We start from the raw sequence: 24,569 nt of genomic DNA on the forward strand, positions 1-24,569 counted from the left end.
CCAGACCTGCATCTGCAAGATTTCCATAGGCTCCGGCTGATAGGCATAAGCCAAAACACATGCATGTGTCAATGCAGAAGTGTTTGTCCAAGATCTGGATGATGGAATCTGGCTATTGTGAGGGATGAATTGGAACTGTGCAATAAGCTTCAGACACGTCTCTAATGGCAATTTGCGATCCTGGTGGCAGTCTACTGATTGTGAGTGCAAGTACATGGAATGTTCCCCAAGTACTAGGGAAATTATCTGCATTAATATACAAGTTGATTGAAGCATTAGGAAATTTGGCTGAAGGAATGTGAGAACAGGAGTAGTTTTGGATGATGTGATAACACCCTGGCTGACCAGGCTTGGGTACAATAGAGAAGGGCGACAATTGAAACGGCCTGATAAGACTTTCAACCTCATTAATTTCAAGTGGACCAATATAGTGTCCTTTCTCAAGTTTGGTCTGTACAATGGAGTGAAATTCTTGTTGATACATCTCAACAGATTTTTTATCAGGAGGGGCTTGCATAACTTTAATAATAGGGATATCAAGAATGAAACCTTGATGAAGGCCGTCAGGAATGTGAGGGTACCTGTCAATGAGTCTGGTAGCAATGAGTCCTGATGCCCAAGCTTCTGCATTGTCTTTCTGTGCTCAAGGACATGTCTGAGCTCCATGAGATGAGAGGCTGCATCCAGAGCAGAAATGTCTGTGGTCATGTGTGATCTCGACACATCCACTGACACATTGCCAGTCACTGCAGACAGGTTTTCCATCTTGCATGGTAAGTACTTTGCCAATTTGAGCACAGAGAGTGTCATAAGACTCGTCCCACAGTTTGGGTGCCTTGCACTCAATAATTCTATGTGATTTCCATCCAAGGCATATGGCACAAGTGGAGAGGACACCTCTGTTTGTGCCTGATCAAAAATCCTGGCAAGGCTTTTTGGTTCTGTGGGCATGCTCAGGTGGCACCAAGCGTTTACATGCGTCTCTAGTGTCACATTGCCTAGATGAGGAACTAGCCCATTGATCAGATGGTGCATGATGGGATGTGAAGCATGTGGTGTGTGGCATGTGGCGTGTAGCGTGTAGCATGAGGCATGTGGCGCATAGCATGAAGCATTTTTGTAATTGATAGAATTGAATCATAAGAAAAAAGAACAATGAGTAAAGGATATGTGTATTGTTCACTGCTGATACTGACCTTGTAGTCTCAAGCATTGTCTCTTTTCAAATACTCCTCCCAATAAACTCTTCCTCTCATTGTCTTCTTAGATAGATGGTCTATAGATGAACACCTATAAAACCAAATATCTCCACGGTCAGTGATTCAGACAAATACCAATGACTGATAACATGGTCGTTCGTGGATGGCTAATTAGCAATACCTAAGCCACTATCAGCAGAAAGTGCTTTGTGAGATCAGTAGTGTGAGTGACCAATCCAACAATGCCTGGACAAAAGAAACAAGTATACCTTCTCATACCAAAAGGATGCCCAATGGCAATTTTACTACAAAGATTCATGTGAAGCTATAATGGTCACTCCCACAGTGCAAACAGGTAGGATCACTGGTCAGGACTAGTCAGTGCTCAGAGAACTTTCAGTACTACTGAACCTGCTGTCAAGGAACTCACTTCGAGTATTCAAACAGAAACAGGAACAGATGTCCTTGGTATTTGACACCAAGTCCCCTTTCAATAGCTAAAGCCTTATGGCAATGAAACCCTAGCTCAGTACTACTACTCAGATGTGTGTGGTCAAGTGCACAATTATCAACTTCAAAGCTCCCCCACTAAGCTATGCAAAGTCTTAGGTAGACTAAGGAAACAACACAAAAGTTGCAGAAAAATAAAAGAAGAATACGGAAAAAACAAACAAATGGGGGCAGTACCAGGCTTGGTGGTTGTGGAGGATGATGAGCTCACACTAATGGTATCTCACAGAAGAGTACCTTCACCCATCTTCAACAGCTCTTCACTGTTGTTTGGCTTCAGCCACACTTCACACTCAAGAACTGGAGGGGAAATCCTCTTTTTTTTATTGAAAGAAGGGGGCTCTTATATAGACAAAATTAAGGGCTATGCTACCAGTACTTTAAGGTTCCTGTCAAGTCATCTCCAGTCAGACTGAGTCATATAAGTTAGTGTGAGTCATACTGAATCAAGTTGAATCATTGTAAGTCACTTCAGATGGTTAAGTCATTTGGGTATATAGATGAGTCATCTTGACTTGGTGTTAGTCATGTGACTTCTCATGACAAAGCAGAAAGGTCTAGACACTGATTATGTAATGTGCCAGTCCATGTGTTGTGTTTGTGTTTGGCTATCACATTTTCTGTTAGGGGCCAAACTGGTGTGGTACTTTGTATTTAGGGTTTCCTGCATGTTCCCACAGGACAACTTGCATGGGAAATAATTTTCAGTCACCTGACATGTGAGAAGTTCATGCTAAGTCATTTTTAAGCCAAATAAAATGAAACTGAATCCAAGAATAAATCTCCAAAAATATTCATTCCTGCTAACTGGGTTTGCAGAAGGATGAAGAAAAAAAGCAAGTTCTTTTCTTAGGCCAGGCTTTGGCTCAGGATGTTGCAATCATGGTCTTTATGATGTCAGGCTTCTTATGAGAATGTTAGTCAGCCATGCACCAGACTAGTTTGGTGCAGGTCATCGTTTCTTCTGGGACCTTCTCATTGATCTCTACGAGATCATATGAACCTGCTGCAGACTTGGCTACAATGTGCCACTGTTTATATTGTTCCACTTGGTAGAGTAGCAGTGTCTTCTGTGTCCATCAGTCACAAATAATGATACTTGTGAACTTGTAAGTTCCTCCAAAAGAGTGCCATCATTTTGATTCTATCTTGCGGCCAATCCGTTTCTAGTAGCACAGTTAGGAAATGTGGGCAGGCCTGACAGAAATCCTCGAATGGCAGGTTCTTATCATTGATGATGGAACACGCATTGCACATTGACGCTGCAGAGACCCATGCTGTCAAACTGTCTGTGAGGGTAGACAGAACCATGGCATCATCATCCATTGTCTTCTTAACAGCTGCTTCATCAAGTCCATCATTAGTGAAGTACCACATTTCTACATACTCTCCTTTGTCTAACTTGCGAAGAGCGTAGGAACACAGTGTGATGGCTGGATCATCCAGGATGCCTGTGTTCTGGATTGGAGTGTACTTGTGCTTTTTTTTCTTCTGTTCTTCCTTGTGGGCCTCTTCCTCTTCTGCTAAGTGTTCTTGCTTTAGGTGTTCCTCTTCATCCTCTTCTAGATGATCATGGTGAGCTTGTTCCTCTTTGTTGTCATTTACTTGCTGTTGCCACAGGCGTTTCTCAGTGTTGTTGCTAGCCTGCCAAATGTTCTTAAGCAGCTGAACTGCCTGTTCTTCAGCAATGTCCTCATTAATGAGCTGAGCTTGTGTGTTGACGAAGTCATCAGAAGCATAGTCAGGACAGACGTTCAAGTTTGGATCACCTCAAATTCGCAGCATGTTGATTAAAAGAAGTGTAGTCGAGCAGTAAAGGACTTGTGAGTACTTTGTGATGATACAAAGCAAGAAGGGTGAGAACTTCCAGAAAGTTGTGTCACCACATAGAGCTCATTCTATGTACATTCTTGTGCCTCGAACTAACTTAGAATACAATACTACACTGTCATGCACCAGGGTGCTCATACCCTCCTCCTCTTAGCCCTCCATCATGGTTCCTCCTTAAGTGGTCCCTCCTTGATCCTCTGTCATGGCCCCTCCTTTTTTTTTTAATCCTTGTTTATTGTCCGTTGGGGCGTAGCCCTATGTTAGACAATACATGCAGTAACTAATCTGTCTACTTTTGTTCTTGTATGTGAATGATGGATCATGTACAATGGTCCTGGCCTGGGTGTGGACAATGACACCAGCTTAAGGTGAAATGGTATTGGTTACAGAAGGGGGGGTGGGGGTTAGGTTCGTTCAGTTGCTGTTCTTGTTCTTGTCTTTTGGCGGCGATATGTCTCCGAACACTGATCTGAACCTTCCTGTACTGGTGATATATTTGAACAGCGGTTTCAAGCATTTTGTCTCGTTGAGGATGTGTTTTACATGGTTGGCTTTTGTTCCCAGCTCCAGTCTAAGAATGTCACGTTGTTTGGAGTATGCTGGGCAGGTGAGTAGGAAATGATGAATGGACTCGTTTCCTGCATCACATTGGGGACATCTTGCTGAATCTGTTTTTGCGATGCGCTGAAGGTGTTTGTTGAGGAGTGCGTGCCCCAATCATAGCTGGAAAAGCAGCAAGCTGTGACGTCGTGGAAATTCATCTATGATCTCTGAGAAGTGTTTTGAAGGGGTGGAGGGGTCTATGGAATGCAAGATGGCGTAGCAGGGGGAGTTTTGTAGGACCTTCTCGGCTTCTCTCTTGATTTTCAATCTGAAGTTTTGCAGCGTGGATGATTTGCTGGAAGGCAACGTGATGGGGGCCGTTGATGTCATTCTAAGAGAGTTCAGGAGCCTTCTAGCCTCTGATACATCTCCTTTCGCTGCTTTCTTTGCATTCTTGTCCGCCCTTTCATTTCCCGGAATGTCAATGTGGCCTGGAGTCCAGCATACTACCAGTTTCCTTCCATCATCATGTGGGAGCACCTTTTGAAGGTCATCGTGAGAGGTGTCCATGAGATAGTGGCCGGGTTGAGAGTTGAAGGTGTTTTTTGCGCGTATCGCTGCTTGGTTGTCCACCCCTAGTGCCATCGTTCCTTCACCTCCTGCTTTCCTCAGTAGCTCAACTGCAAGGATCATCCCTATCAACTCTCCCTCATAGACCGTGTGATCGCAGTCCTTGCCCAGGTGGAATCTCAGCTCGTCAATTACTTCTTCTCTTCGTGGCCCCTCCTTGGTCCTTTGTTGTGGCCCCTTGTTGTGTCCCCTTTGTGGCCCCTTCTTGGTCCTTTGTCATGGCCCCTTGTGTCCCCTTTGTGGCCCCTCCTTGGTCCTTCATTGTTGTCCTTATCTAATAATACTACCATACTACCTCTGTATATCCCATGAATAAAAATTGATTCTATTTGTCAAAATGAGTGATAAAGCCTGAGACTTGATGGTAATCCATTGGCACCCTTGGCTTAATTACATCTTGTGTCTGACCTTGCAAACCTTTGTCATGCTTTGCAACATGTGAAAAGATGGCAAGCAGTCTGCCATGATTGTGCTTCGGGCAGTTCTCATCCCACTTAGTCCAGGTATATAAAGCTTTCTCAAGTAGATTCCAATTCTGATATATATTATATAAATTTTGAACTAGATATGATTTTGCAAAGCTTTATCATTTTCAGGTTGGTTACCTGATGACAGACTAGAATGGCAGGTCACCCGTGAGAATGGTATATTCCGGATTTCATTATGACGTCTGTTTTGTTACTCACTGCGGAGATGAGAAAATAGTCCTACCCTATTCCGAGACAGATAACTTGTATAATTGTACCCAAACCCGCGTCATACAGTAAACCCCACCCAAAGTCGATGTGCCGCAAATTTTGAGAGATCCTGGGAAGGCCACAAATGTAAGCAGAGCATTTTCCGACTTGATCTTATCAAATTTCCAGACCAATATCTACGCCTTGCAAATACTGCCTAACCCCATCCTAAGTCTAGCGGGATATTCGTTCTTTCCCGCAAGGCTTAGGGCAAGTACCATAAGCAGAGTCTTTTCTGACTCGTCAACCCACCTATCCATACCTCGGGAAAGTTTTATTACTAGTATCAGCTAAGTTTGATAAAATTCTCCCAAGTCTCTCGAAGTCGCTGTTTCCCTTCTTGACTTGCAACCACAACCATCTCCGCTGAGTCCGCTCCCACCCAGCTGATGTGAGGTTAAATGGAGACGGTCTGATCTACTTTGCTATTGCGTACGTTCACTGTGTGCTGCCCATTCATTTATTCAATCATTACCCCAGATTTTTGGCAAACTTGATGGCGACGATCTTCATGCTCGTCAACTTGAATGCAGTCCTGTCGATCATTGCGAATGTCCCTGCTGCTATCGCATCAACGGTTTGCACAAATGCAGTCTTTTGAGTGTATGCTAACATCCACTTCCAGATCGTAGCATGCTGCGTCGTACGAAGGTTGACCAACTTTACCTCTCACGACGGCTGGGGCTGCGATGCCACCGCCTCAGTTTACAGGTAAGCTCCTGTCATATCTTGTTGTATATGCTCCAGGCTCATTTGCATACAGTTGACATGGCAGGATCATTGCTTGTTGTTCATCGTACAGGGAGAGTGACGAGGGAAAGCCTGGAGGATGTGGAGGATACCTAGTAGCCGGCCGTCATCGTATACATCACCTTGTTTGTATGTACATCAAAATCAGATCTGCTTTCAGTTGAAAACCCGACCATAATCTGATGTGCAAATCATTTAAATCAATATTAAAACTGAGGTCTGCTTAACACGCAGACAACAAACCCGCGTCTGGAAATCTCATCATTTCACAGTCGGTTTTGCATGTCAAAACTGAACCTTTCTGTATCTGCATTGGTGTACTTTGCCTCGATTTGCATTCTATGCTTTGTGTGTATTTACAGGCTATATTCGGACTCTATGCGGATCCGTTTATTTTGTCGTTTCCGCAGTGACTGTGTCAGGTAGCCTTTGATACCATAACGAGTCAGATTTCTTTGGTGTTGTTTTGAATCTGCAGGTCACACAATATTGTAGATGACCGTGCTCCGCACGGTAAATCTCCGACAAATAAGATTTGAAACGATATCTAGGATTCTAAATTCTCCGGGAAGTCACCCAATGATATCTTATATACAGCTCGTAGAAAAGATGAACACTGTCATCGGCATGGAGATGCATACGCTGCAGTATTGCAGTAAGTATTGCTGGCATGCTCTCACGGGTGACTAGCAACGTGGTAGTACGATTGCACACGTCAGGTTACAATTTTAGTTTCGTATTTGATTGCATATTGCATATTGCATTTGTATTCGTACCACACCTATAACAGACAGACTGCTCACAGGTGCGCGATGAAGAACTCCACGGCCGCCTTGAACGCGCCCTCCTTCCCAGCTTTGATCAATGGGTCTTTTATATCCCCACGTACAGAAAACCCATGCGTGCAACCAGGGAAATACTCGCGCTTGTACCCTGGGGCAAATTTCCCATCGCCAAAGATTTGATCGGCCTGTGCTTGGGCTGCGATAGGGAACATCTGATCGACTTCACAGGAGTTGATCAGGAGAGGTGCCTGTGATTTGGAAAAGTACGTCTAGAAATAATGAGTTCAGAGGGCAAAACACTATGCCGGACAGTATGCGTTACCTCGAGGTCTTGGGGGACCTTCAAGAGCGAGGGGTGGGAGACCACGGAGCACTGAATGGCGTTGTCAAATGCAAGGTCAAAAGTGTAACGACCTGACAGGCACCGTCAGGTAGAGGAAGAAGTAGCCGAGTGGAGAAACATACCGCCGAAGCAATAGCCAGTTGCGCCAAACTTGGTGACACCTTCCGCTTTGAGTGCGGCGATGACCTTATCAACGGGCGGGCGGGTCTGGTCGGCGCCGTGCTTGGAGAGCCATCCCATCAAATCAAACGAGGGAGACTGTGAGTGGGCACGGGATCAGAGCGTGCGATGCAGAGGAGATCAGGCACGACTAACGTTCATGGCATCAGCAGCAAGAGCATCGCCGTTTAAGTAGTCGGGTGCAACGACCTATATGATGTCATCAGTCCCGGGTCCGTGCATCATGATGTTATGGGCTTTGGATGCAAACCTTGAAGCCGTTTTTTGCAAAGTCATCTGCTAGAAGCTGGTGTCGGACCCCATTGTTAGTCTAAGTGGGAGGAATGGTGTACGAATTGCATACCTTGTTATTGAGGAGCTCGATACCGAAAACATCCGGCAGGAATAGGATGACTTTGTCCTTGGGATAGTCAACAGTAGGGGTAGCGACGTAGCAATCGACACCGGCGATGGTTTCAAGTTTGCCTGGTGACGAGACTGATGAGAAAGTGCAACGTAGCGAATTGGAAAAGTTCTCACCCAGAGCCTCACCCTCATGGCGTACACCTGTTGGTAATCAAAATCAGCAATCAGTATTCGATGTTGATCGCGATCGTCGAGTGGATATAAACACGCCTTGGATGCAGTGCTTGCAAAAACTCATGTTTGGATGTGGTTTGAGGGCTTGAGAGTACTGTCTAGATGTTCTTCTGATATCGACTTATATAAGGGTCATGATCGGAAGGTTTTCACGGATAGGACATATATGACGCACATGTTTTAATAGGCTGACATTTCATATTCTTAGCAACCAATCCCCGATACCGATATCCACTTTTGAAGGGATACGCAACACGAGCGGCATGTGTGGTGAACGGGCTGACTATACGGCGATGCATAAGCTGTAACTTATATCGCTGATGCTTAGTGTATGGGGTTGACCAAAGTTGCTAAGAATCTTGATGCCAGAGTAAGCTGGTGTGACACAGTGGGAACGCTTTGGGAGTTCTTAGTACAAGACCATATGTAACGTTCCTGCGCACCAAACCGACTGCTCCGTGTGTACTAGAAGTGACTTTGAAGTACTAAGAAAAGCGAACATGACTGCAATATTATGAGGACCACGACGGACGGTCATGGCTCGGGCCGCCGCGTGACCTGTATTGATCGGTTACAATGAATTTCTTTTTATAGTAACCCAAAACTAACCTCCTCCCGGCCAGTGAGAGCTTCTAGCCCGCACAGTCGAACAAAGTTCGTCGAGCTCGCAGTTTCCTTACGATTTTCGGTTTACGCTGAAAATCAAACATTTGGAAAAATCTATCCCCGTACGATGCCACCACAGCCAGGAATGTTCGCCCTACCATATGCATCAACCCACAAGGCGCGCACAGACATTATTCAACCAGACAACATACCCATGTCAATTGCTTATTCGAATATGCAGCCCCCTCAGGGTCCTAATCCTCATTATCATAACGCTCATCCAATTGCTGGTCCATCCCGCGTGCAGGGTATGTCTTTATTTCTTGCCTTCTCAAGTATACGTACTAACCTGCATGCAAACAAAGACGATCCAAAACGAGAGAAAAAGAGAAAGGATATATCAGGCAAAGTAGGAAAAGAGATGTTAGACCGCAGAGACGAGTATGTCCCTCCCAACCATTTTTCTCATCTCCGCTCAATTTCGTGTTAGAGGACGACACTTCACTGAAAATATCTCTGCACTCCACAGCGCCGCAATGCAGCTCGCTTCTCGTCCAGAAACTCATCCTCTTTATAACCTCCGCTTGTATCCCATTTCTCTCGAGCGCTCCGCCTTGCTCGCCCAGCATGCCGTTCGAAGAAAAACATAGCCTGGAATCAATACAGACCGCCTACGAGGAGGAACGTGAAAGAGTCGAGGAAGAATGGCGCAAGGGCCGTGATCGCATACGAGAAAGGCTCCTCGAAGGCATAGAAGAAGCGCAGGACGGCGTGCAAGAGAGGAAAAAGAAGGCGAGGGAACCGTAAACGGTACGTCACTCACTCTCTCATCTCAATATCCTCCAATTTTCATTCACCACATCAATCAGACGCAACGCTAGATGCCCAATCTCGGTCCCATATCACTCGGAAATTGCGAAATAAAGTCGGCACTTCTCCCCCTCCAACACCCCTCGCACTTCGAGGAGAGAACCTTGTCAATGGTTCGCTTGGAAGCAACACACCCATTACAACCGGCCCTTTCACCAACCCCCACTCCCTCTCCGTCGATGAGCTACCTTCGCCTTTCCCTTTCCCCCTCACGGCCGTCACCCTCACTAATCCCTCTTCGGGTGCCGGTGGCAACTCCGGCGCCAATGGCTCGAGGCGTCGTGCCAAAGGCGCAGGGCTTCACTCAAGCATGGTCGGCGTTGGCGGCTTAGGCAAGAGCATAGCAATGCTAGGCCCCAGCAAAGAAGCAGACATAGAGGCAGATTTGATGGAAATTCGGAGGGGCAGCAAACGGCGTAGAGCAGCAGGCCGTGTCTTCTGGCAAGGTCTCGTAGGCGCCCTCATGTTCTTTTTGATTTTGAAATCGTATCATATGATTCATATCTTATCATCGGAAGTCGGAAGTCGGAGATCCATCTAGCTCCGTAAGCGGGCCCTTTGATCCTTTCGTATTTCACTTTGTGCACATGGACCAGTCTGAGATTGCCCCTCCTGCTAAGCGCGTGTTTCCGCCATTGTATGTATCGACCGGTGACGCGTCCATCGATAGGCTTGCGTTCTTCCACGTGCTAGAAAGATTAAAGGTACAGATCCACATTACTCAACGTACGATCCCTGCACTCATGCACTTTCGAGTAGACTCAAAAGCGCACAGGATGGGTCGATAACAAGGAACATATCCCTACCCTCCAAAGGTACCGCTGAATCACTCACCACCCGATTTTGCAGATCCCAAATGCAGAGAGGTTCGCGATGCACACCCTTCCATAGCATGGCATGACTCACTCACTCGCGTTCCCGATAGTATATCAGACCATATGTACCGCATGGCTATACTCGCCATGTGTACGTCTGACAGCATGCTCGATGTTTCCAAGTGCGTTACTTCCATCGTAGATGAGTTGTGGAATGAAATATTTACGGCGGTGCCTGAAGATGCGTCATGATGGCTGTCGTGCATGATCTTGCTGAAGCGCAAGGTAAATCCGTGACATATGTTTTCTTGTGTTGCGAATATCAGTATTGATGACATAACAGTGGGTGACATCACGCCTCGAGAAGGTACTTCGAAACAGGAAAAACGGCGCTTAGAAGCGGTCAGCCATTCATACCTTACAACACCCAGAGTCATACCTTTGACTCAAAACATCTTTTACCGTATAGGAAGCGATGCATAATTTTGTGCATGATATGCTCCATGGCTCTCCAGCAGCGCTGCGAATCGAAGCCCTCTGGAACGTAAGTCCTACATCGCTCAAAATGGCTCAATTCAAATCTGTTGCTTTACGCAGGAATACGAGGAAGGAGAAACGAACGAAGCGAAGTTCGTCAAAGGTCTGTCTTTGCTATTCCTACTGCCGTGCTTTGATTTATTTTTGACGTGTTTGTAGACCTTGATAGACTGGAGATGGCGCTGCAAGGTATGTAGCTGCGTCGTTATCGTGTTATGTTCACGACATATTAATGTGCGTGCGTAGCACGCGAATACGAAACGGCGCATGCACTGGATCTTCAGCCTTTTTTCGACTCCAGTTTGCCTCATTTGCGTCATCCAGAGATCAAGCGGTGGGGTGAGGATTTGGCGCGGACTCGCTCGCGCTAGCTGGATTTGGTTGATATAAGGAACAAGGATTCCCCTTCGGTCGGCTCTACGACAATACAGTGTTGGCAGTAACCACTCAGGAAATACTATATTAGCATCGTCTGCAAATAGACAGTGTCTGTCCATAACGAACGGTTTGAATGGAATGCAGGGGATGCAGTGGCTTTCGAATGTATTGACTTTAAGGAAGCGACAGTGCAGCGCGACGACGCGCACGCGCGCGTTTCTCACCAATCCCATTTCTACCGAGAGGTTACATACTCCAGGATCGGTTGACATTCAAGGTAGTCGAGTGTGTTTTGGTATGTTCAATTGAGTCTGCTCAGCTTCTTTTAGGCTGTCTGAACTGAAATAAGATCCTACATAGTTTCGTCAGTGAAATGTGTGATTGAGATCAATTGTGATACTTACGAAAATCACCCAGCAATTTCTCTAGAATTTTGTCGTTGAAAATCCATCGACATAGACGTTGAGAGGGGAAAGGAATGCACGATCAAGACAGCTTTCAGGGTCTTCGAGAAGAAGAGGAAATCAATTGTGTCATTGAAGTTTGTGGTCCAACAACACCGTGAAATGAAGCAGAGGTCGGCCATAGTATGTGCATGAACGCGCAACAACACAGCATGACGCAGCAGACGGAAAGAGCGTGAAGAAAGACAGAATGCAACAACACAGCATGACGTGGTGGACGCCATCGCCGGCGGTATTCTCGTGCTTAAGCTTTAAGGTGGAGGTACTCGGAACAAGTAAAGAGATGGGTTATGAACCGGGAGTACAAGTCACACCCGCGAAGCCTGCTCGTGGCCGTAAAACGTGACATTAGAGTTGTAGGTTGAGTTGATTGAGGTTTAGGTGGCACCTACGGATGTTTAAGATATGGAAGTGACGAATGGCTACTAAGGACTCGCTGACGGTGCGAGATGATAGAATGGGGAACGCTCTAGGCATTCCCAAAGGGGGATGGATGGATAGGTACAATAAGACCGTGCACAGCAGCTATAATGGGTGATGGCATTGATGAATTGAACGGGGTGCGGTGCCACAATATGGTGTCATGGAGGGAAAAGTATGAAAAAGACCCCCCCCAAAAAAAAGTGGTGTATGGTGAAGCGCTGCCCCAAGCTGAATACGCTCGACCGCAAGCGTTAATGCGGTGACTCCAATCAAGGGCCGTCCGTCGGTGCTGATGTTCGTAGGTTGTAGGAAGCGAAAGCGTGTGGAGGGGTTGGGGGTAGAATTCGGTGCAGTTAGCTCGGCGATGAACGTTTAAGGGAGTAATGCCAATGTGGCAGAACAGCGCCGAACGGGCGTACGCGAACTTTGACTCAAGGAAACTTACCGAGCGGCGTTCGAACGTTCGAACGTTGAGCGCTGAGCCCCGAGGCCTAGTAGGTCTTTGCTACTGATGGGCTAATTGATGCCTGTTGGGAGCCGATCTACTTCAGTAACAGGGCACCACAGCACTCCAGAACTATTTTGAGAACTATTTTGAGGTAATTCTGCCGGCACTAGAACTGGCAGAACGTTCTGCTTCTGCCAAGTCCAACTTGCAGATACTGCCAGTGGTAACCACGCGTGACTTGCACCGCATCGATGGAATACTAATAATAACCTTTTCATGGATGCCGTATGTAAAATGCTGCAGCTGTCTAAAGAGGCGCTGCAAGAAACTCGTGCAAGGTTCGCGTTAACCTTTATTAGAATGAGGCTAAAGGAAGAGTCTCAGCGTCTGCGAAAGAACTGCTGACATTGATGATACCTAAAGGAAGAGTCTAGAGAGATAAGAGACGGCGTGCATAAGAGACGTAAAACATACCTCAGCGTCTGTGAAAGAACTGCTGAGATATAGACGAGAGGCTTATAAGGTAAATTACGTAAAGAGTCCGCGGTGACAAATAGAGAGAAATACTGGTTCTGCCACTATCTGCTCAGTTTAATATCATATTCAATCAAAGGCGCTCCCCACTAAAGCCCAAGGAACTATGGCCGTTTCAAGCGGATCGCGAGCGTTGACGCCCAGTGAAAATCAACAAGAATGAGGTAGATACGTGCCGATAGACGTCTAAGTACAAAATGAGACGGATACAAATCGAAGAAATTCGAGAAGGCAAAACTCTAATTTCGTGCAAACGCAAAGAATCTTTCCAAAGGTGAAAAAATGCAAACATGTCAGACCTCGATTGCGTAGTACTTTGCAACTTTGCGACAAATTTTGCACCTGCATGCATTCAATGCACATGTGTATTTTGCACAAGTCCATAACCGTATTTGCATTATGTTTATTGGAGCATCAGTAAATTCACACATTCCTTACCTTCCTTTTTCGTCACTTGTCGCGAAAATATCTGACATGACGCTAATTAGTTGTACTTAGTCACTTGTTATTATTTTTTCACAAGCACTTACAAGTGGCGTCAAGCAATTAAGTAGCGAAAGTGAGAAAAGTGCAAGTGCGTTGTATACAATTGAATTAAGTAGTTAAAATAAATAATAATACTACTAAGCTGCTCGCTGCGCTCGACAGCTAGCAGCGTGAGAAAACGTCTGCGGCTGAACAATTCGTTTGTCTTCAGCCCAATATCATTCACTAGCAAACACAACTCACTTTGATCAACAAACAATGAACCTAGCAGCAATGGTAAGTCTTCCAAGGCTGTGTCTCATGTGCGGATGGATTTGATCGCTGACGCGATCGTTCGTAGCACTTAGTCCAGTCCGCACATCAAGATCAGCGACGCGTTGTAGTAGAGACGCGTCTCTACTACACGCGAGGAAGGCGCAACCAAGCGAGGGGAGCAGAAGTCGAAGGGAGAGGGGTTATGAGGAGTGTGGGGGTTGGTATTTGGAGGGCATTGAAGGTTCTTTGCGGGTGCCTGGATCAAGAGACGCTCGAACGCGTTCACGACATGGCGTAAGCTGCATGCTGGCGGACTGGAGGTGAGTCAATGTATTTTGCTAAACGAACGGCTGACTTACTTTGATATTAGAATCATTGGAACGAGTTCAGGGAGAAGAACGCAGGGAAGACGGCCTAGGCGAGGTATCAACATATGATTTTTATGTCGACCGAATTATTGTACAACACATACCATAGCAGCTCCAAAGAACGCCACCCACTTGAGATCAACCAAAGTCCCTGCAGCAAGATGAGGGAAAGCAGCATAGTTCGCGTAAATGAGGTTCGGCGTGCTTGATTCATCATGGTCGTTCTCCGTTCCAAGCACGTCTTTGGAGACAATGTTCTTCCCCAGCGAACCAGCAAAAGTCTACTTGCCCTCATGTGGCTCGCCCTGCAAGATAAAGTTCAGCCAGGACGTCTTGGGAGGATAGCGTGTGCCATGATGGGTGTGTCAGGTAGTGGACCATCAAAGGAGGGTTGACAGCATGCAGGGGAACATGGGGTGTCTGAAGGCTGCCGCGGTGGGCACATACCACTGGGCACGAACTGCGGATATGGAGTAGCGAGGGTTGCTGGGGCTGTTGTGACGAAGATGACGGGGTGGAAGGAGACCATTGGATTTTGACCTTGAGAGCGATTTAGAGTGAGAGACAACTCTGGTGACATTGAGTCAGGAATTGTGCTGGGGATATAAGACATCCAGCGTCTCTGGGAGTCGACGTTGTTGGAGTCGAGTGAATCGGTAAAGTCGTCTTGCGGACATGTTTTGATTTGAGGCGGGTGGAGGACAAGGGTTGCGATCGAGCGCTGGCACATACAAATGAGTGAAAAATGAAACAAACAAAAATTGAGAACTCACCAGTCAAACCCGGTCCCTGCAATGAGCTCGGCTCTCTGGATCTTGTTGCTGAGATCGCAGTCATTAGTACGTCTTGGTGTATTCGTCGTAACGCATGACAACGTCGTTTCGTGTCGTCGGGTTGTGCGATGGGGAGTGTCGTCTTCGTCTCCGTCTCCTCAAAGTTTGGTGATCACGACGCGATCTCAAATGCATGGTGATCAGCAAATTTATTAATATACAGTGGCTCAAAAAACCGTCCGTATGTTTTGGCATTTTTCACTATCTATGATATTGTGTGAGAATGAACAAATTCCTCAAGGACATACTTATACCACATTGTAGTATGGCTTCAGGGCTTTTATTTGAGCCCTACACCGTGGGAATCGGCGGAGATATGGTGGAGATATAAGGCTTATAAAATGATGACTCATGTGGACAGTTTTTTGAGTGTATATTAAAACTATATAAATCATTATTTATGACACCATAAAAATCATGCCACTATTATATAAATTATAAAGTGGTGTCATTATGTTATTTTATGACTATATCTAACTATATAAACCAGAATATCTCATGTATCATAGTCATAATCACCATGAAAGCCATCTCCTCTGCTCAAAGAGATAATATCCTCTCTCTGTCTTATGCTGGCCTCTCTGCTCGCCAAATTTCCTCTAGAACTGGAATATGCAAGTCCACTGTGGCCAAGTTCATCAAAGAAAGCCACCCAGACAAGGAAAACTCTTGTGGAGGACGTCCATCCAAGCTTACCTCTACTGACAAAAGGGCTATTATCCAACATATCACTACAGGAAAGGCTGATAATGCTGTCCAAGCCACCCATTATATCAATTCCACCATCACTACCCCTGTCTCTTCACAAACTGTGAGGAATGTTCTCAAGGCAGCTCATCTCAAGGCAGTAACAAAGAAGAAAAAGCCTCTTCTCTCCATCAAACATAGGCAGAGAAGACTAGCCTTTGCCTTAGCTCATCAACACTGGACTGTAGAGGACTGGAAGCATGTTATATGGTCAGATGAGACCAAAATCAATAGGATTGGGTCAGATGGGAAGGTGTATGTATGGAAAAAAGAAGGGAGATGGCCTAACAGACAGAGAGGTTAATGGGACTGTCAAGTTTGGAGGAGGTTCTTTAATGGTATGGGGCTGTATGGGATGGAATGGTGTGGGAATGCTTTGCTGAGGTTGAGGGGAAGATGAATGCTGAGCAGTATGTGGACATTTAAATGACCACTTGCTGCCTAGCTTGGCAGAATCAGGGATTGATGAAGAAGATATCATTTTCCAACAGGATAATGATCCCAAGCACACATCCAGAAGAGCTAGGGAATGGTTTGAAGAACATAACATCAATGTTCTTGACTGGCCAGCACAGTCTCCTGATGTCAATGTCATTGAACATCTCTGGGGAACACTCAAGAAAAAGCTTCAAGCCTATGAAAACCCCCCTAAAGGAGTATGGGAGCTTTGGGAGAGAGTAGCAGTGGAATGGGGGAAGATCACAGCTGAGGATTGCCAGAAATTAATTGAGAGTATGCCTAGAAGGATAGAGGCAGTAATTAAAGCCAAGGGAGGTCATACAAAATACTAGAATACCTGGTTATTACTGTAAATACTTGAGTCAAAAAACTGTCCGCATGAGTCACCATTTTGTGAGCCTTGTATCTCCACCATATCTCCACCGATTCCCACGGTGTAGGGCTCAAATGAAAGCCCTGAAGCCATACTACAATGTGGTATAAGCATGTTTTTGAGGCATTTGTTTGTTCTCACACAATATTATAGATAGTGAAAAATGCCAAAACATACGGACGGTTTTTTGAGCCACTGTAGAATGAGCGAAAAGCATCATAGGAGTGAAAATACTCGATGTTGTCAGCAATGAAGTCGGGACCATAGACAGGGATCAAGTGGGCTGCGCGGGTAAATTGTGTCAATATGGATGACGGCGAAGTTTGGGGTGCCATCGTCATGAACAGTTGGACGTACTATCCACATGCCGGTATCCTCGTCCGCACAGTCGCCAACCTTGTCGAACCACTGAACGAGGGCACATGGATATGTGACCCAATTAAACTTGAAAGAAAAGAAACATTTGACTCTTGCGACTTCGAGCCCTCTCATCCCTTCAAGGTCTGGATTGGCATTGACAAACACACAATCATTACGGGCAGCGACATTCCGCCAGAGTGGACAAGCTCGTATCTGTTCACGTCGCATGCCGCCAATGCCACTGGGATCGCTCGGGGCATAGAAAGTCGCAGCTGCAGAATTAAAGACATAAAGCCTGCCATCATGCCGAGGACAGCTAGCAGCGGGGACATCCTCGGGGCTGCGGGGATCGTTAGGGTGGAGTTGAGAGAACGGAAAGTAACGGATAAGGCGTCGCAGGTGAGGTACATTGACCTCATCTGCTAGCTCCATTACAGTCCGTGCCCGTTTTCGTTCTATGAAAACCTTAGTGAGTATTCAAGATGACACATGAGAGCATCACTTACGAGGTGTCCGCGCGAGCTGCACAAAAGCGAGCACAGTTGGGCCATCAACAGCTTCACCATCGTCAACCTCACCCTCGACTTCTGGTGCGATCACTGGGGCATTTGGCTCATCTTCAGGGCCGACAGCTGCACATCGAGTTAGTAAAATGACATGATTAAATATGAAAACTTACTGAGAGCGGCCACAGCTCTTGATAACACAGAGCCGACAAGCATCCCACGAGCAGCAAAGTCCAGGCGAGATGCTGCAAGTTTATCAAGCCGTTGATTGGTCAATAGCATTTGACCCAGGGCGTTGTGCTTGTTAGACCACCGCCAAGGTTCCTTGACCGCCTTGATGTGCTTGGATTCCGTGATCGACGAACATAATCCGTTTGGGGCACCAAACAGTCGGATCATGTCCACATAGTGAGTCATCGAGTGTTGATGAGGTAATGAGAAGTGAGGGACTGTGCCTGTGGTTTCGAATATCTTGCGGTAGTGGTGGAACCGAGTGAGCGCATCATTGAGTTGAACCAGAGAGGCTTCGGTAATTACATCGCGTCGTGCAATATAACAAAACTCTAAAAGAGCGCGAAATGCGCGCACCATGTCTTGAGGTACATGGCCTTCAATAGCCGGAAGGAAAACCTTCATGAGGGCCTTGGAATCGTTACCCGTCCACTGTTTTGAAGCCACGGCCGTCGGGAAATCGCCGTAGCCCAGTGAATGATGCCACAGCAGCAATTCTGACTGATTGTTAGAAAATGCCAAATGGATGAGTGAGTTCACGTACCTGCGATCTATGTCACTCATGATCTCTTCTCCTCGTTTGGTCCCATGCGTGAGTTTGAGATACTTTAAGACCCAGTCCACAAGATGATCCTTGAAAGCGCCTTTGACTAGCTGGTGGAGGAGATCGAAGGATATCAATTTATGAATGTCGGCTCGGGGGAAATCATTTGTGAATGGCTGTACAAAATAAATAAGTACATAATACGAGAGTGGGTAGTATCACTCACGACGAGAACGCTAACGATACCAAATTCATGCCACAATGTATCTGAGTCTATATGTTCAGATACAAGGAGATCTGTATGCTCTCGAGTGCGTGGGAGATTACCGCCGCCATCCAGGTCACCACGATGTGCAAGACATCTACAAACATTGTCAGTAAAAGTTAGGTAGAATTAAGAAAGAGCTCACTTCGGGCACCAGTTTTTGACAGTGCAAGATAGCACCAGTTGCTCCTCATAGTCAGCTATGTAAGGTCCTAGGCCAAATATGATGCGTCGAAAATGACCGTCTGCGCAACGCAGGACCTCGTACTCGGTCATCGCAGGCTTCAGGGTGGATAGAATCGCGGATAGCGAGCAGTGAAAAAGCTGGCGGCGAAATAGACGAAACGAATCGTCGTGAGCATATTTCCTAGTAGCTGCGCAATAGGTCAGATGAAGGGCACAATATTAAACGTTGATACACGTACTTTTTGGTATAGAGAGGAAACCAATGATAACGAGAGCATCGCGATGAGCGCGTCGCACATTGTTGTGCACATTGCCAATCGAGGCATACAAGGGGTAATATTTGTTATTACCCGTGCCCACAGATACGGTGGTCTTGTCCCTCCCAAGGATTATTGGGACGAATATTGATCCATGCGTGTTCGGATCCTTCGATATCTCGTCCTGATAAAATGTTAGTGTGCCCCGAATTATAAGAAATGAACTTAAGTATGTTTTAGAACAAGACCTTCAACAAGAATCTACCATTTCGTGCAGCACTCTTGCGCCAGCTACTCATTAGTCAATTTTTCAAGGCGCGGTATCAGAAGGTTTGCTATATAAGGATGAGTTTGAAAAACTCCCTGATAACCTTCTTGCATTAATTGCTACTGCGGTAATGAAGCCTTTCTGTGGATTTAGCTATAGCTGATTTTTTTTCAGGCTGAATGCGCATTCAAGGGTATGCTCACTGGCTCCCCAGTAGTCATAGAATTCAAAGAGCCAGTCTTTCAACCAAGGTGAGTCGCACTGTTGTGTAGTATAGTTTGATGTCAACTAATGTTAGATTTCTTTAGACACCAGTACTATATGCTGAAGCTGGCTGAATACAGACAGAAATCTCCCATGTATATGGAGAAACTTCGTCATGATCTGTGGACAGAGGTTGGGTAAAAGCGCTTTCTTCATTTTATATATAGATATATTGGGCTAATAATTGCTACCATAGGGAGGCATGTCGCTTGTGGTGAGAGAGGATGAGGAATCTGGGTCAGAATTAGATTTTGATGCCATGGAGGCGTCTGCTAGAGTACAAACTAATGCTCCTAGTACTACTTCTGATGTTGCTATTGCCTAATAGCATTGAAATAGGTGCTTTTATCTATCTAATATGAATATGTGCGGTTTGAAAAGCTACAAAGCGTCTCATAGACAGTGAATTCAACTACTATACCAAGATTTGGATATAGCATAGTCAAGTATAGTTATGTATAGTTATGTATAGTTTTAAATTTGATTGACATTGGTTGTGTATGATAGTAGTATATATTTACAATACACTGTATGTCACTATAGAGCACTATACATAGGTCTAGTAAGCCTGCAAAATCAGGCACTTGTCTATATGGGCTTTGGGGCTATAGAGACTATATAGTGTGCTATAGTGCTATGGATGGCTATATAGACTTACCATATTTTCCTGATGTTGATACAGTGTATGGCTAGCGAAGCAGAGACTAGGGAAAAATTCAGGGTTCAACAACGGCCTCTAATATCGGGTCCAGACTCTGCTTGTTTGGCGCCACATCGGGATGAAAATGGGCGGCAAAGTTCTGGTTACATGGACAGTTATGTAACCATACCACCAGAAACTTTTGGTGAACTTTATGTTCCCGGGCCACCGGAAAGGTTTTGGTGAACATCCGCGAATGACACCCCACCATCGGAAAGGTTTTGGTGAGTATTGGTCACCTCACCACCAGAACTGAAATATCCCCAGTGCACGTCAATATACCGACGGACAAGTTTTAGTAAATGTTGATACCTGAAATATCCCCAGTGCAGGTCAATATACCGATGGACAGGTTCTAGTAAATGTTGATACTCACCAGACTAAGGTATTTCAATTTGGTGTGGGTCCTGTTATTCTGCCGAAAAAAGCGCTGGCATATATGCTCCGGAGGTTTATGGCAGTCGCAGTAGACTCACAGTAGTTAGACAAGTACGTCAGACTATTAAGCAGGGTCCGTGAATTATTCAGAGTCAGCTATCAACTATAAAATTTAAAATGTAATGAAACTCGCCTTGAACTCCCGGTAACCCGCCGCCGCCAACTTTCTTCAGCCTCCAAATCCCTCCCTCAACAGCCTCCAAATCCCTCCCTCGACACAATGTCTCAGCCCAAGACAGTTGCGCAGCGCATGGCAACTTGGCCTAAGAATGCAACTCAACATCCGGGACGCATCGTGATTGAAAGTCAGGGAAAGAGACGTACCGCTGTTCAGAAGGCCGCTGACGACCAGCGCGAAAGGAGGCAAAGGAGGCAAGTCATAAAGCTGTGCAGGAAAGTTATCAGCGTATTGCAACTATGCAAGCACAGATGCAGGCTGATCAAGAGAATGCCCGTGTTGACGCACCTAAGCCTAAGCCTCCTCGTGCACGCCCAGTGGGGAAGGCTGCAAAAACCTCGAAGACCCCCGACTCGACTATGGATGGTAGGCAAGCAGGAGCAGAAATTGTCGCCACTGATAAGCCTGTTGTTTGCCAAAGGCAAGGGTCAAAAGGGTAGAGCCAGACAGTTAGCAGCTGGTGTTAATGTTGAACATCCTGCGACTGATGAAGACTTGGAGGAGGAGCCAGTAGTAGCAGCAAAACCCCAGAGAAAAAAGGCCACCAAACCGCTGGTGAGAGATGCGATTGAAGCGTTAAACGCTGGCGTCGTTATCGATGGATCAACAAAGGCACGTGACGCAAACGTCAAGACGATTGATATGTAAGTCTTTTCTCTTACCTAGTAACTATGAGTCTCCTTTTGACTGAAACTGCCCTTTTTTTCTTCGATTGTCGCAATAAATAATTCTGATACTGCAAGTCCCAAAAAAAATTTCGTTTGCTGGACGTGTTCCGGGGTGGATATCGACTGTTCCCACCACGAACGCCTCAAAGCCATCCTCCAAGGCTGCTACTACGCACTCACCAGTGCTAGTACTAGCTCCGCTTCTCTAAGCTCACAAAGAGGGAGCACTATCAGCAGCAATGTTCCACCCCGTCCACACCCATCAGTATTCCCGATGCTGGGTCTGCTTTCTCGGGCCTGTATGCATCTGATGCTGACTAGGACGAGTACGACTCGGAGGAGCTGTTCACCAAACCTCTTTCTGGTTTCAAAGGCAAAAAGGCTTTAACTGTGAGTCTGATCATATTTAGATTCAAATTTGATGTAGTTTCAACGAAAACTGCAGATCGCGTCCAAAGCACTTGACGATGTTTTCCCTCGCGGGTGCAACCTCAGAACCTGAGCAGCCTGATCCAGTTGAGGATGCCAGCGCGCAGAAGTCCTCAGCGATATCCGCGACCAAATTATCTTCATGAATTCGGGTATTGGCGACATCCCCCCTCCTCCACAGCTTGCCTCCCTGGGGGACTATAAGTCCGATTCCGATGCCAGTCACGAGCTACAGGCCGCGGATTATGACTCTGACCTTGTACCTCCACCCCTCGCCCAAAACCTCTTCCCGCTCCGCCTTCCCAGTGGATTATGAGTCACTGGCTGCAAGCCAGAAGCGGAAACAGCCACTCTTCTGAGCGAGGACGTTATTGTCGCTATCATCCGATGATGAAATCGTGGAGAGCACTAATGACCGTATGATCGCAATTAGGTGAACCTGCTTTTGAACCAGGTCCACGCACCGGTTGACATCTACGGTTTGTGTTGTTTGCTTGATTCTATGTTTAACTGATTGCGAGTTGTCAGACCAACATTGCTACCACTCTCAAAGCCCCTCCGGCGAAACGGCTGAAGTCCGAATCGTCCACTACCACTATAACTGGTTCCCATCGCGCTATCGCCACTGCTATCGCCACTCCCTCCAAGGCAATTGCGCGTTCTGCATTCAGGAAGAAGCATCTTCCAAAGGGTTGTCAGATGGCAAACAAGTGGGCAAGGGAGTTCATTCCTACTGCCATTCGCTGTGTTGGCGATTTATCTGAAGTATGGACGCTATCAGATGACATTCTCTGTCCTATCTTGCAGTCAGCCTGGGACGCGGTCTACAAAGACAAGATTCCACACACGGTTACAGCAGACGGGCCTGTCATCGCCCTCGTATGTTTTTTTTCGCACATGATGTAAATCTGATCATTTTATTTGTAGACCCTCCAGCGGTTGTCAGAGTGGCGCAATAGCATTAGCAATGTGGCTCTCGTTGTACTCGCTAACTTCATGATCTCGCAGGAGGACCTCAACACCGATCAGGACCGTCAAGATTTCGCATCGGGCTTGCTCGAAAGGCTCTGCTTTTGTTTGGGGACATCTCAGAGGACGGAGAGATGTCCAGACCATTCCAGTCTGACCTCCTTGTGCAGGTCCTTGTGCAGCACAAGTGCGCCACGTCTGGCGCTGTCAACATGCCAGGAACAAACAACACATTGCCGGGACACTCGAAGGGCGCTCTCGCTCTCGTTACAGCAGCGGCATGTATTTTTTTCCTCCTCATACAGCTGACCTCACCCTGTGTTTTAGATGGAACGTGCCATCAAACTTTTTGCCAATGGGCAGATGCTTCTGAGCGACATCGCCACCGCTGGCAACGGCCGAAACAACAAGACCCCGCTGCACATCAATCCGTCAACGGGTAAAGAGAGTAGTGTTCCATTGGCGTTTCAGATGCCAATTGGGGCGTGCAGACCAGGGCTTACACCACATCTATCAGCCGCTTGCCAGACTCGGTCATTTACCGCAACTCGGAGCTCGCGCAGAGCCTTGCCATGAAGAGGCGTTGGCACACGGATGGAGGTGGATGACGAAACTGAGGATGAGCGAGCCCTCATTTTCTAGAGGTAATGTCTTCGCTCTTGTTTTCATCCAATACTATCTCGAATCTGACTACTGAATAGTAGCTTGTACTACCTGGGTTGTTTTCTCGCTGTCGCCGTCTCGTTGCTGTCATCGTCTCGTTGCTGTCCGCCGTCTCATTTTTAGTTTCACACTTATTCTACTTACTACTACTTATTTCTCTCGCTACCTACTTAGTCGTCTTGTTTGGTTGAAATGTAAATGTTTTTTTCCCTCGTAACAAGAGTGATTAAGCACAAATAAGTCGAAAATAAGTGCGAAAAAGGGGATATAAATTAAACCTATCCAGATTGCAATGCAATACATCTCAAATAAGTGCACAAAAGTGGAAAAAAAGCGAAGAAAAGCTAAATACAAGAGGAAGGGATCTGCTTTTGAACTTGTTGAAGCTTGTGACAAGGAGATGACACAGCGGGGAGTTCGATATTTTACTACATTTTGCCACTAGTGAAATCACATTCGAAATGCAATCTCGAGGGCTCCGAGCGTTCCAGGCTAGGTCTAGAATGCTCTAGTCCAGGTCTAGATCTGCTTTTGATTGAAATTTTGCAAGAGGCAAAATGTCCAAACCTCCGATGTGTGATATGGTTCTTGTGCGCTCTTGTGTGAGAAAATAAGTGACGAAAAAGGAAGGTAAGGAATGTGTGAATTTACTGATGAGTCCTAGTACAGTTGAACCACTCGCATCTTCTCATCCACCCACCATGTAATTCGCCCCTGCCGCAACACCGAGTCCAGCTCGATACGACCATTCCCTTGTGTTGCTAGCACAACACGACAACCGCAAGCCCAGGGCGGCGAGCAGTTATTTCGCTTAATGTGACTGCCAGTGTTGTCCTTGAGGAGAGGAACTCGGTCCATGCTAGTTCTTTGTGCCTCTCCCTTGTGTTTCCTTGGTCACTGGTCTTTCTATCACACTGATTAATCTCTCTACTTCACTCAAACCAATCTCGTCTTCCACGCT

The 24,569-nt window shown here is 46.3% G+C and overlaps 10 protein-coding genes across 10 annotated transcripts; 5 read left to right on the forward strand and 5 right to left on the reverse strand.

Annotated features, from left to right (window-relative positions):
- Nucleotides 1–643: 643 nt before the first annotated feature.
- On the reverse strand, nt 644–913 carry DFJ58DRAFT_657969 (uncharacterized protein; the record flags this gene model as incomplete). Its single annotated transcript, XM_041382006.1, has 1 exon — nt 644–913. A coding segment is annotated over one exon (270 nt), but the record flags the coding sequence as incomplete, so codon positions are not given.
- Nucleotides 914–2,792: 1,879 nt separating this feature from the next.
- Nucleotides 2,793–3,476, reverse strand: DFJ58DRAFT_657879 (uncharacterized protein; the record flags this gene model as incomplete). Its single annotated transcript, XM_041382001.1, has 1 exon — nt 2,793–3,476. A coding segment is annotated over one exon (684 nt), but the record flags the coding sequence as incomplete, so codon positions are not given.
- A 2,376-nt stretch (nt 3,477–5,852) lies between these two features.
- Nucleotides 5,853–6,050, forward strand: DFJ58DRAFT_657889 (uncharacterized protein; the record flags this gene model as incomplete). Its single annotated transcript, XM_041382003.1, has 2 exons — nt 5,853–5,881; nt 5,930–6,050. Coding segments are annotated over 2 exons (150 nt in total), but the record flags the coding sequence as incomplete, so codon positions are not given.
- An 836-nt stretch (nt 6,051–6,886) lies between these two features.
- On the reverse strand, nt 6,887–8,603 carry DFJ58DRAFT_778832 (dienelactone hydrolase family-domain-containing protein). The gene is made up of 9 exons (XM_041389662.1): nt 8,262–8,603; nt 8,123–8,206; nt 8,027–8,053; nt 7,851–7,972; nt 7,758–7,793; nt 7,643–7,696; nt 7,450–7,585; nt 7,307–7,398; nt 6,887–7,253 (listed from the first exon to the last, which is right to left on the reverse strand). Exons 1-9 carry the CDS (start codon nt 8,383–8,385, stop codon nt 6,999–7,001), a joined length of 930 nt encoding a protein of 309 aa, XP_041245674.1. The 5' UTR covers nt 8,386–8,603; the 3' UTR covers nt 6,887–6,998.
- A 92-nt stretch (nt 8,604–8,695) lies between these two features.
- On the forward strand, nt 8,696–9,993 carry DFJ58DRAFT_778836 (uncharacterized protein; the record flags this gene model as incomplete). The annotated part of the gene is made up of 7 exons (XM_041389663.1): nt 8,696–8,870; nt 8,934–9,000; nt 9,058–9,133; nt 9,183–9,324; nt 9,359–9,410; nt 9,458–9,502; nt 9,562–9,993. Coding segments are annotated over exons 1-7 (865 nt in total), but the record flags the coding sequence as incomplete, so codon positions are not given.
- A 156-nt stretch (nt 9,994–10,149) lies between these two features.
- DFJ58DRAFT_778845 (HD domain-containing protein) lies at nt 10,150–11,406 on the forward strand (the record flags this gene model as incomplete). Its single annotated transcript, XM_041389664.1, has 10 exons — nt 10,150–10,266; nt 10,322–10,352; nt 10,410–10,428; nt 10,488–10,559; nt 10,619–10,662; nt 10,721–10,779; nt 10,847–10,921; nt 10,975–11,017; nt 11,074–11,103; nt 11,161–11,406. The coding sequence occupies 10 exons, from the start codon at nt 10,150–10,152 to the stop codon at nt 11,283–11,285; spliced, it is 615 nt and encodes a 204-aa protein (XP_041245676.1). The 3' UTR covers nt 11,286–11,406.
- Nucleotides 11,407–14,274: 2,868 nt separating this feature from the next.
- Nucleotides 14,275–15,000, reverse strand: DFJ58DRAFT_726046 (uncharacterized protein; the record flags this gene model as incomplete). The annotated part of the gene is made up of 3 exons (XM_041385316.1): nt 14,275–14,316; nt 14,375–14,511; nt 14,718–15,000. The coding sequence occupies 3 exons, from the start codon at nt 14,998–15,000 to the stop codon at nt 14,275–14,277; spliced, it is 462 nt and encodes a 153-aa protein (XP_041245677.1).
- A 1,925-nt stretch (nt 15,001–16,925) lies between these two features.
- On the reverse strand, nt 16,926–19,330 carry DFJ58DRAFT_726048 (uncharacterized protein; the record flags this gene model as incomplete). Its single annotated transcript, XM_041385317.1, has 7 exons — nt 16,926–17,497; nt 17,549–17,674; nt 17,722–18,499; nt 18,550–18,685; nt 18,734–18,962; nt 19,014–19,215; nt 19,280–19,330. 7 exons carry the CDS (start codon nt 19,328–19,330, stop codon nt 16,926–16,928), a joined length of 2,094 nt encoding a protein of 697 aa, XP_041245678.1.
- A 164-nt stretch (nt 19,331–19,494) lies between these two features.
- Nucleotides 19,495–19,888, forward strand: DFJ58DRAFT_726049 (uncharacterized protein; the record flags this gene model as incomplete). Its single annotated transcript, XM_041385318.1, has 3 exons — nt 19,495–19,550; nt 19,608–19,695; nt 19,760–19,888. The coding sequence occupies 3 exons, from the start codon at nt 19,495–19,497 to the stop codon at nt 19,886–19,888; spliced, it is 273 nt and encodes a 90-aa protein (XP_041245679.1).
- Nucleotides 19,889–20,921: 1,033 nt separating this feature from the next.
- On the forward strand, nt 20,922–23,553 carry DFJ58DRAFT_726050 (uncharacterized protein; the record flags this gene model as incomplete). The annotated part of the gene is made up of 12 exons (XM_041385319.1): nt 20,922–21,006; nt 21,054–21,245; nt 21,301–21,523; nt 21,737–21,812; nt 21,869–21,937; nt 21,993–22,016; nt 22,077–22,235; nt 22,505–22,855; nt 22,904–23,009; nt 23,069–23,211; nt 23,273–23,409; nt 23,463–23,553. 12 exons carry the CDS (start codon nt 20,922–20,924, stop codon nt 23,551–23,553), a joined length of 1,656 nt encoding a protein of 551 aa, XP_041245680.1.
- Nucleotides 23,554–24,569: the final 1,016 nt, after the last annotated feature.

This window comes from Suillus subalutaceus, assembly GCF_016647625.1.
Source record: "Suillus subalutaceus strain FC151 chromosome Unknown DFJ58scaffold_32, whole genome shotgun sequence".
Lineage (NCBI taxonomy): Eukaryota > Fungi > Basidiomycota > Agaricomycetes > Boletales > Suillaceae > Suillus > Suillus subalutaceus.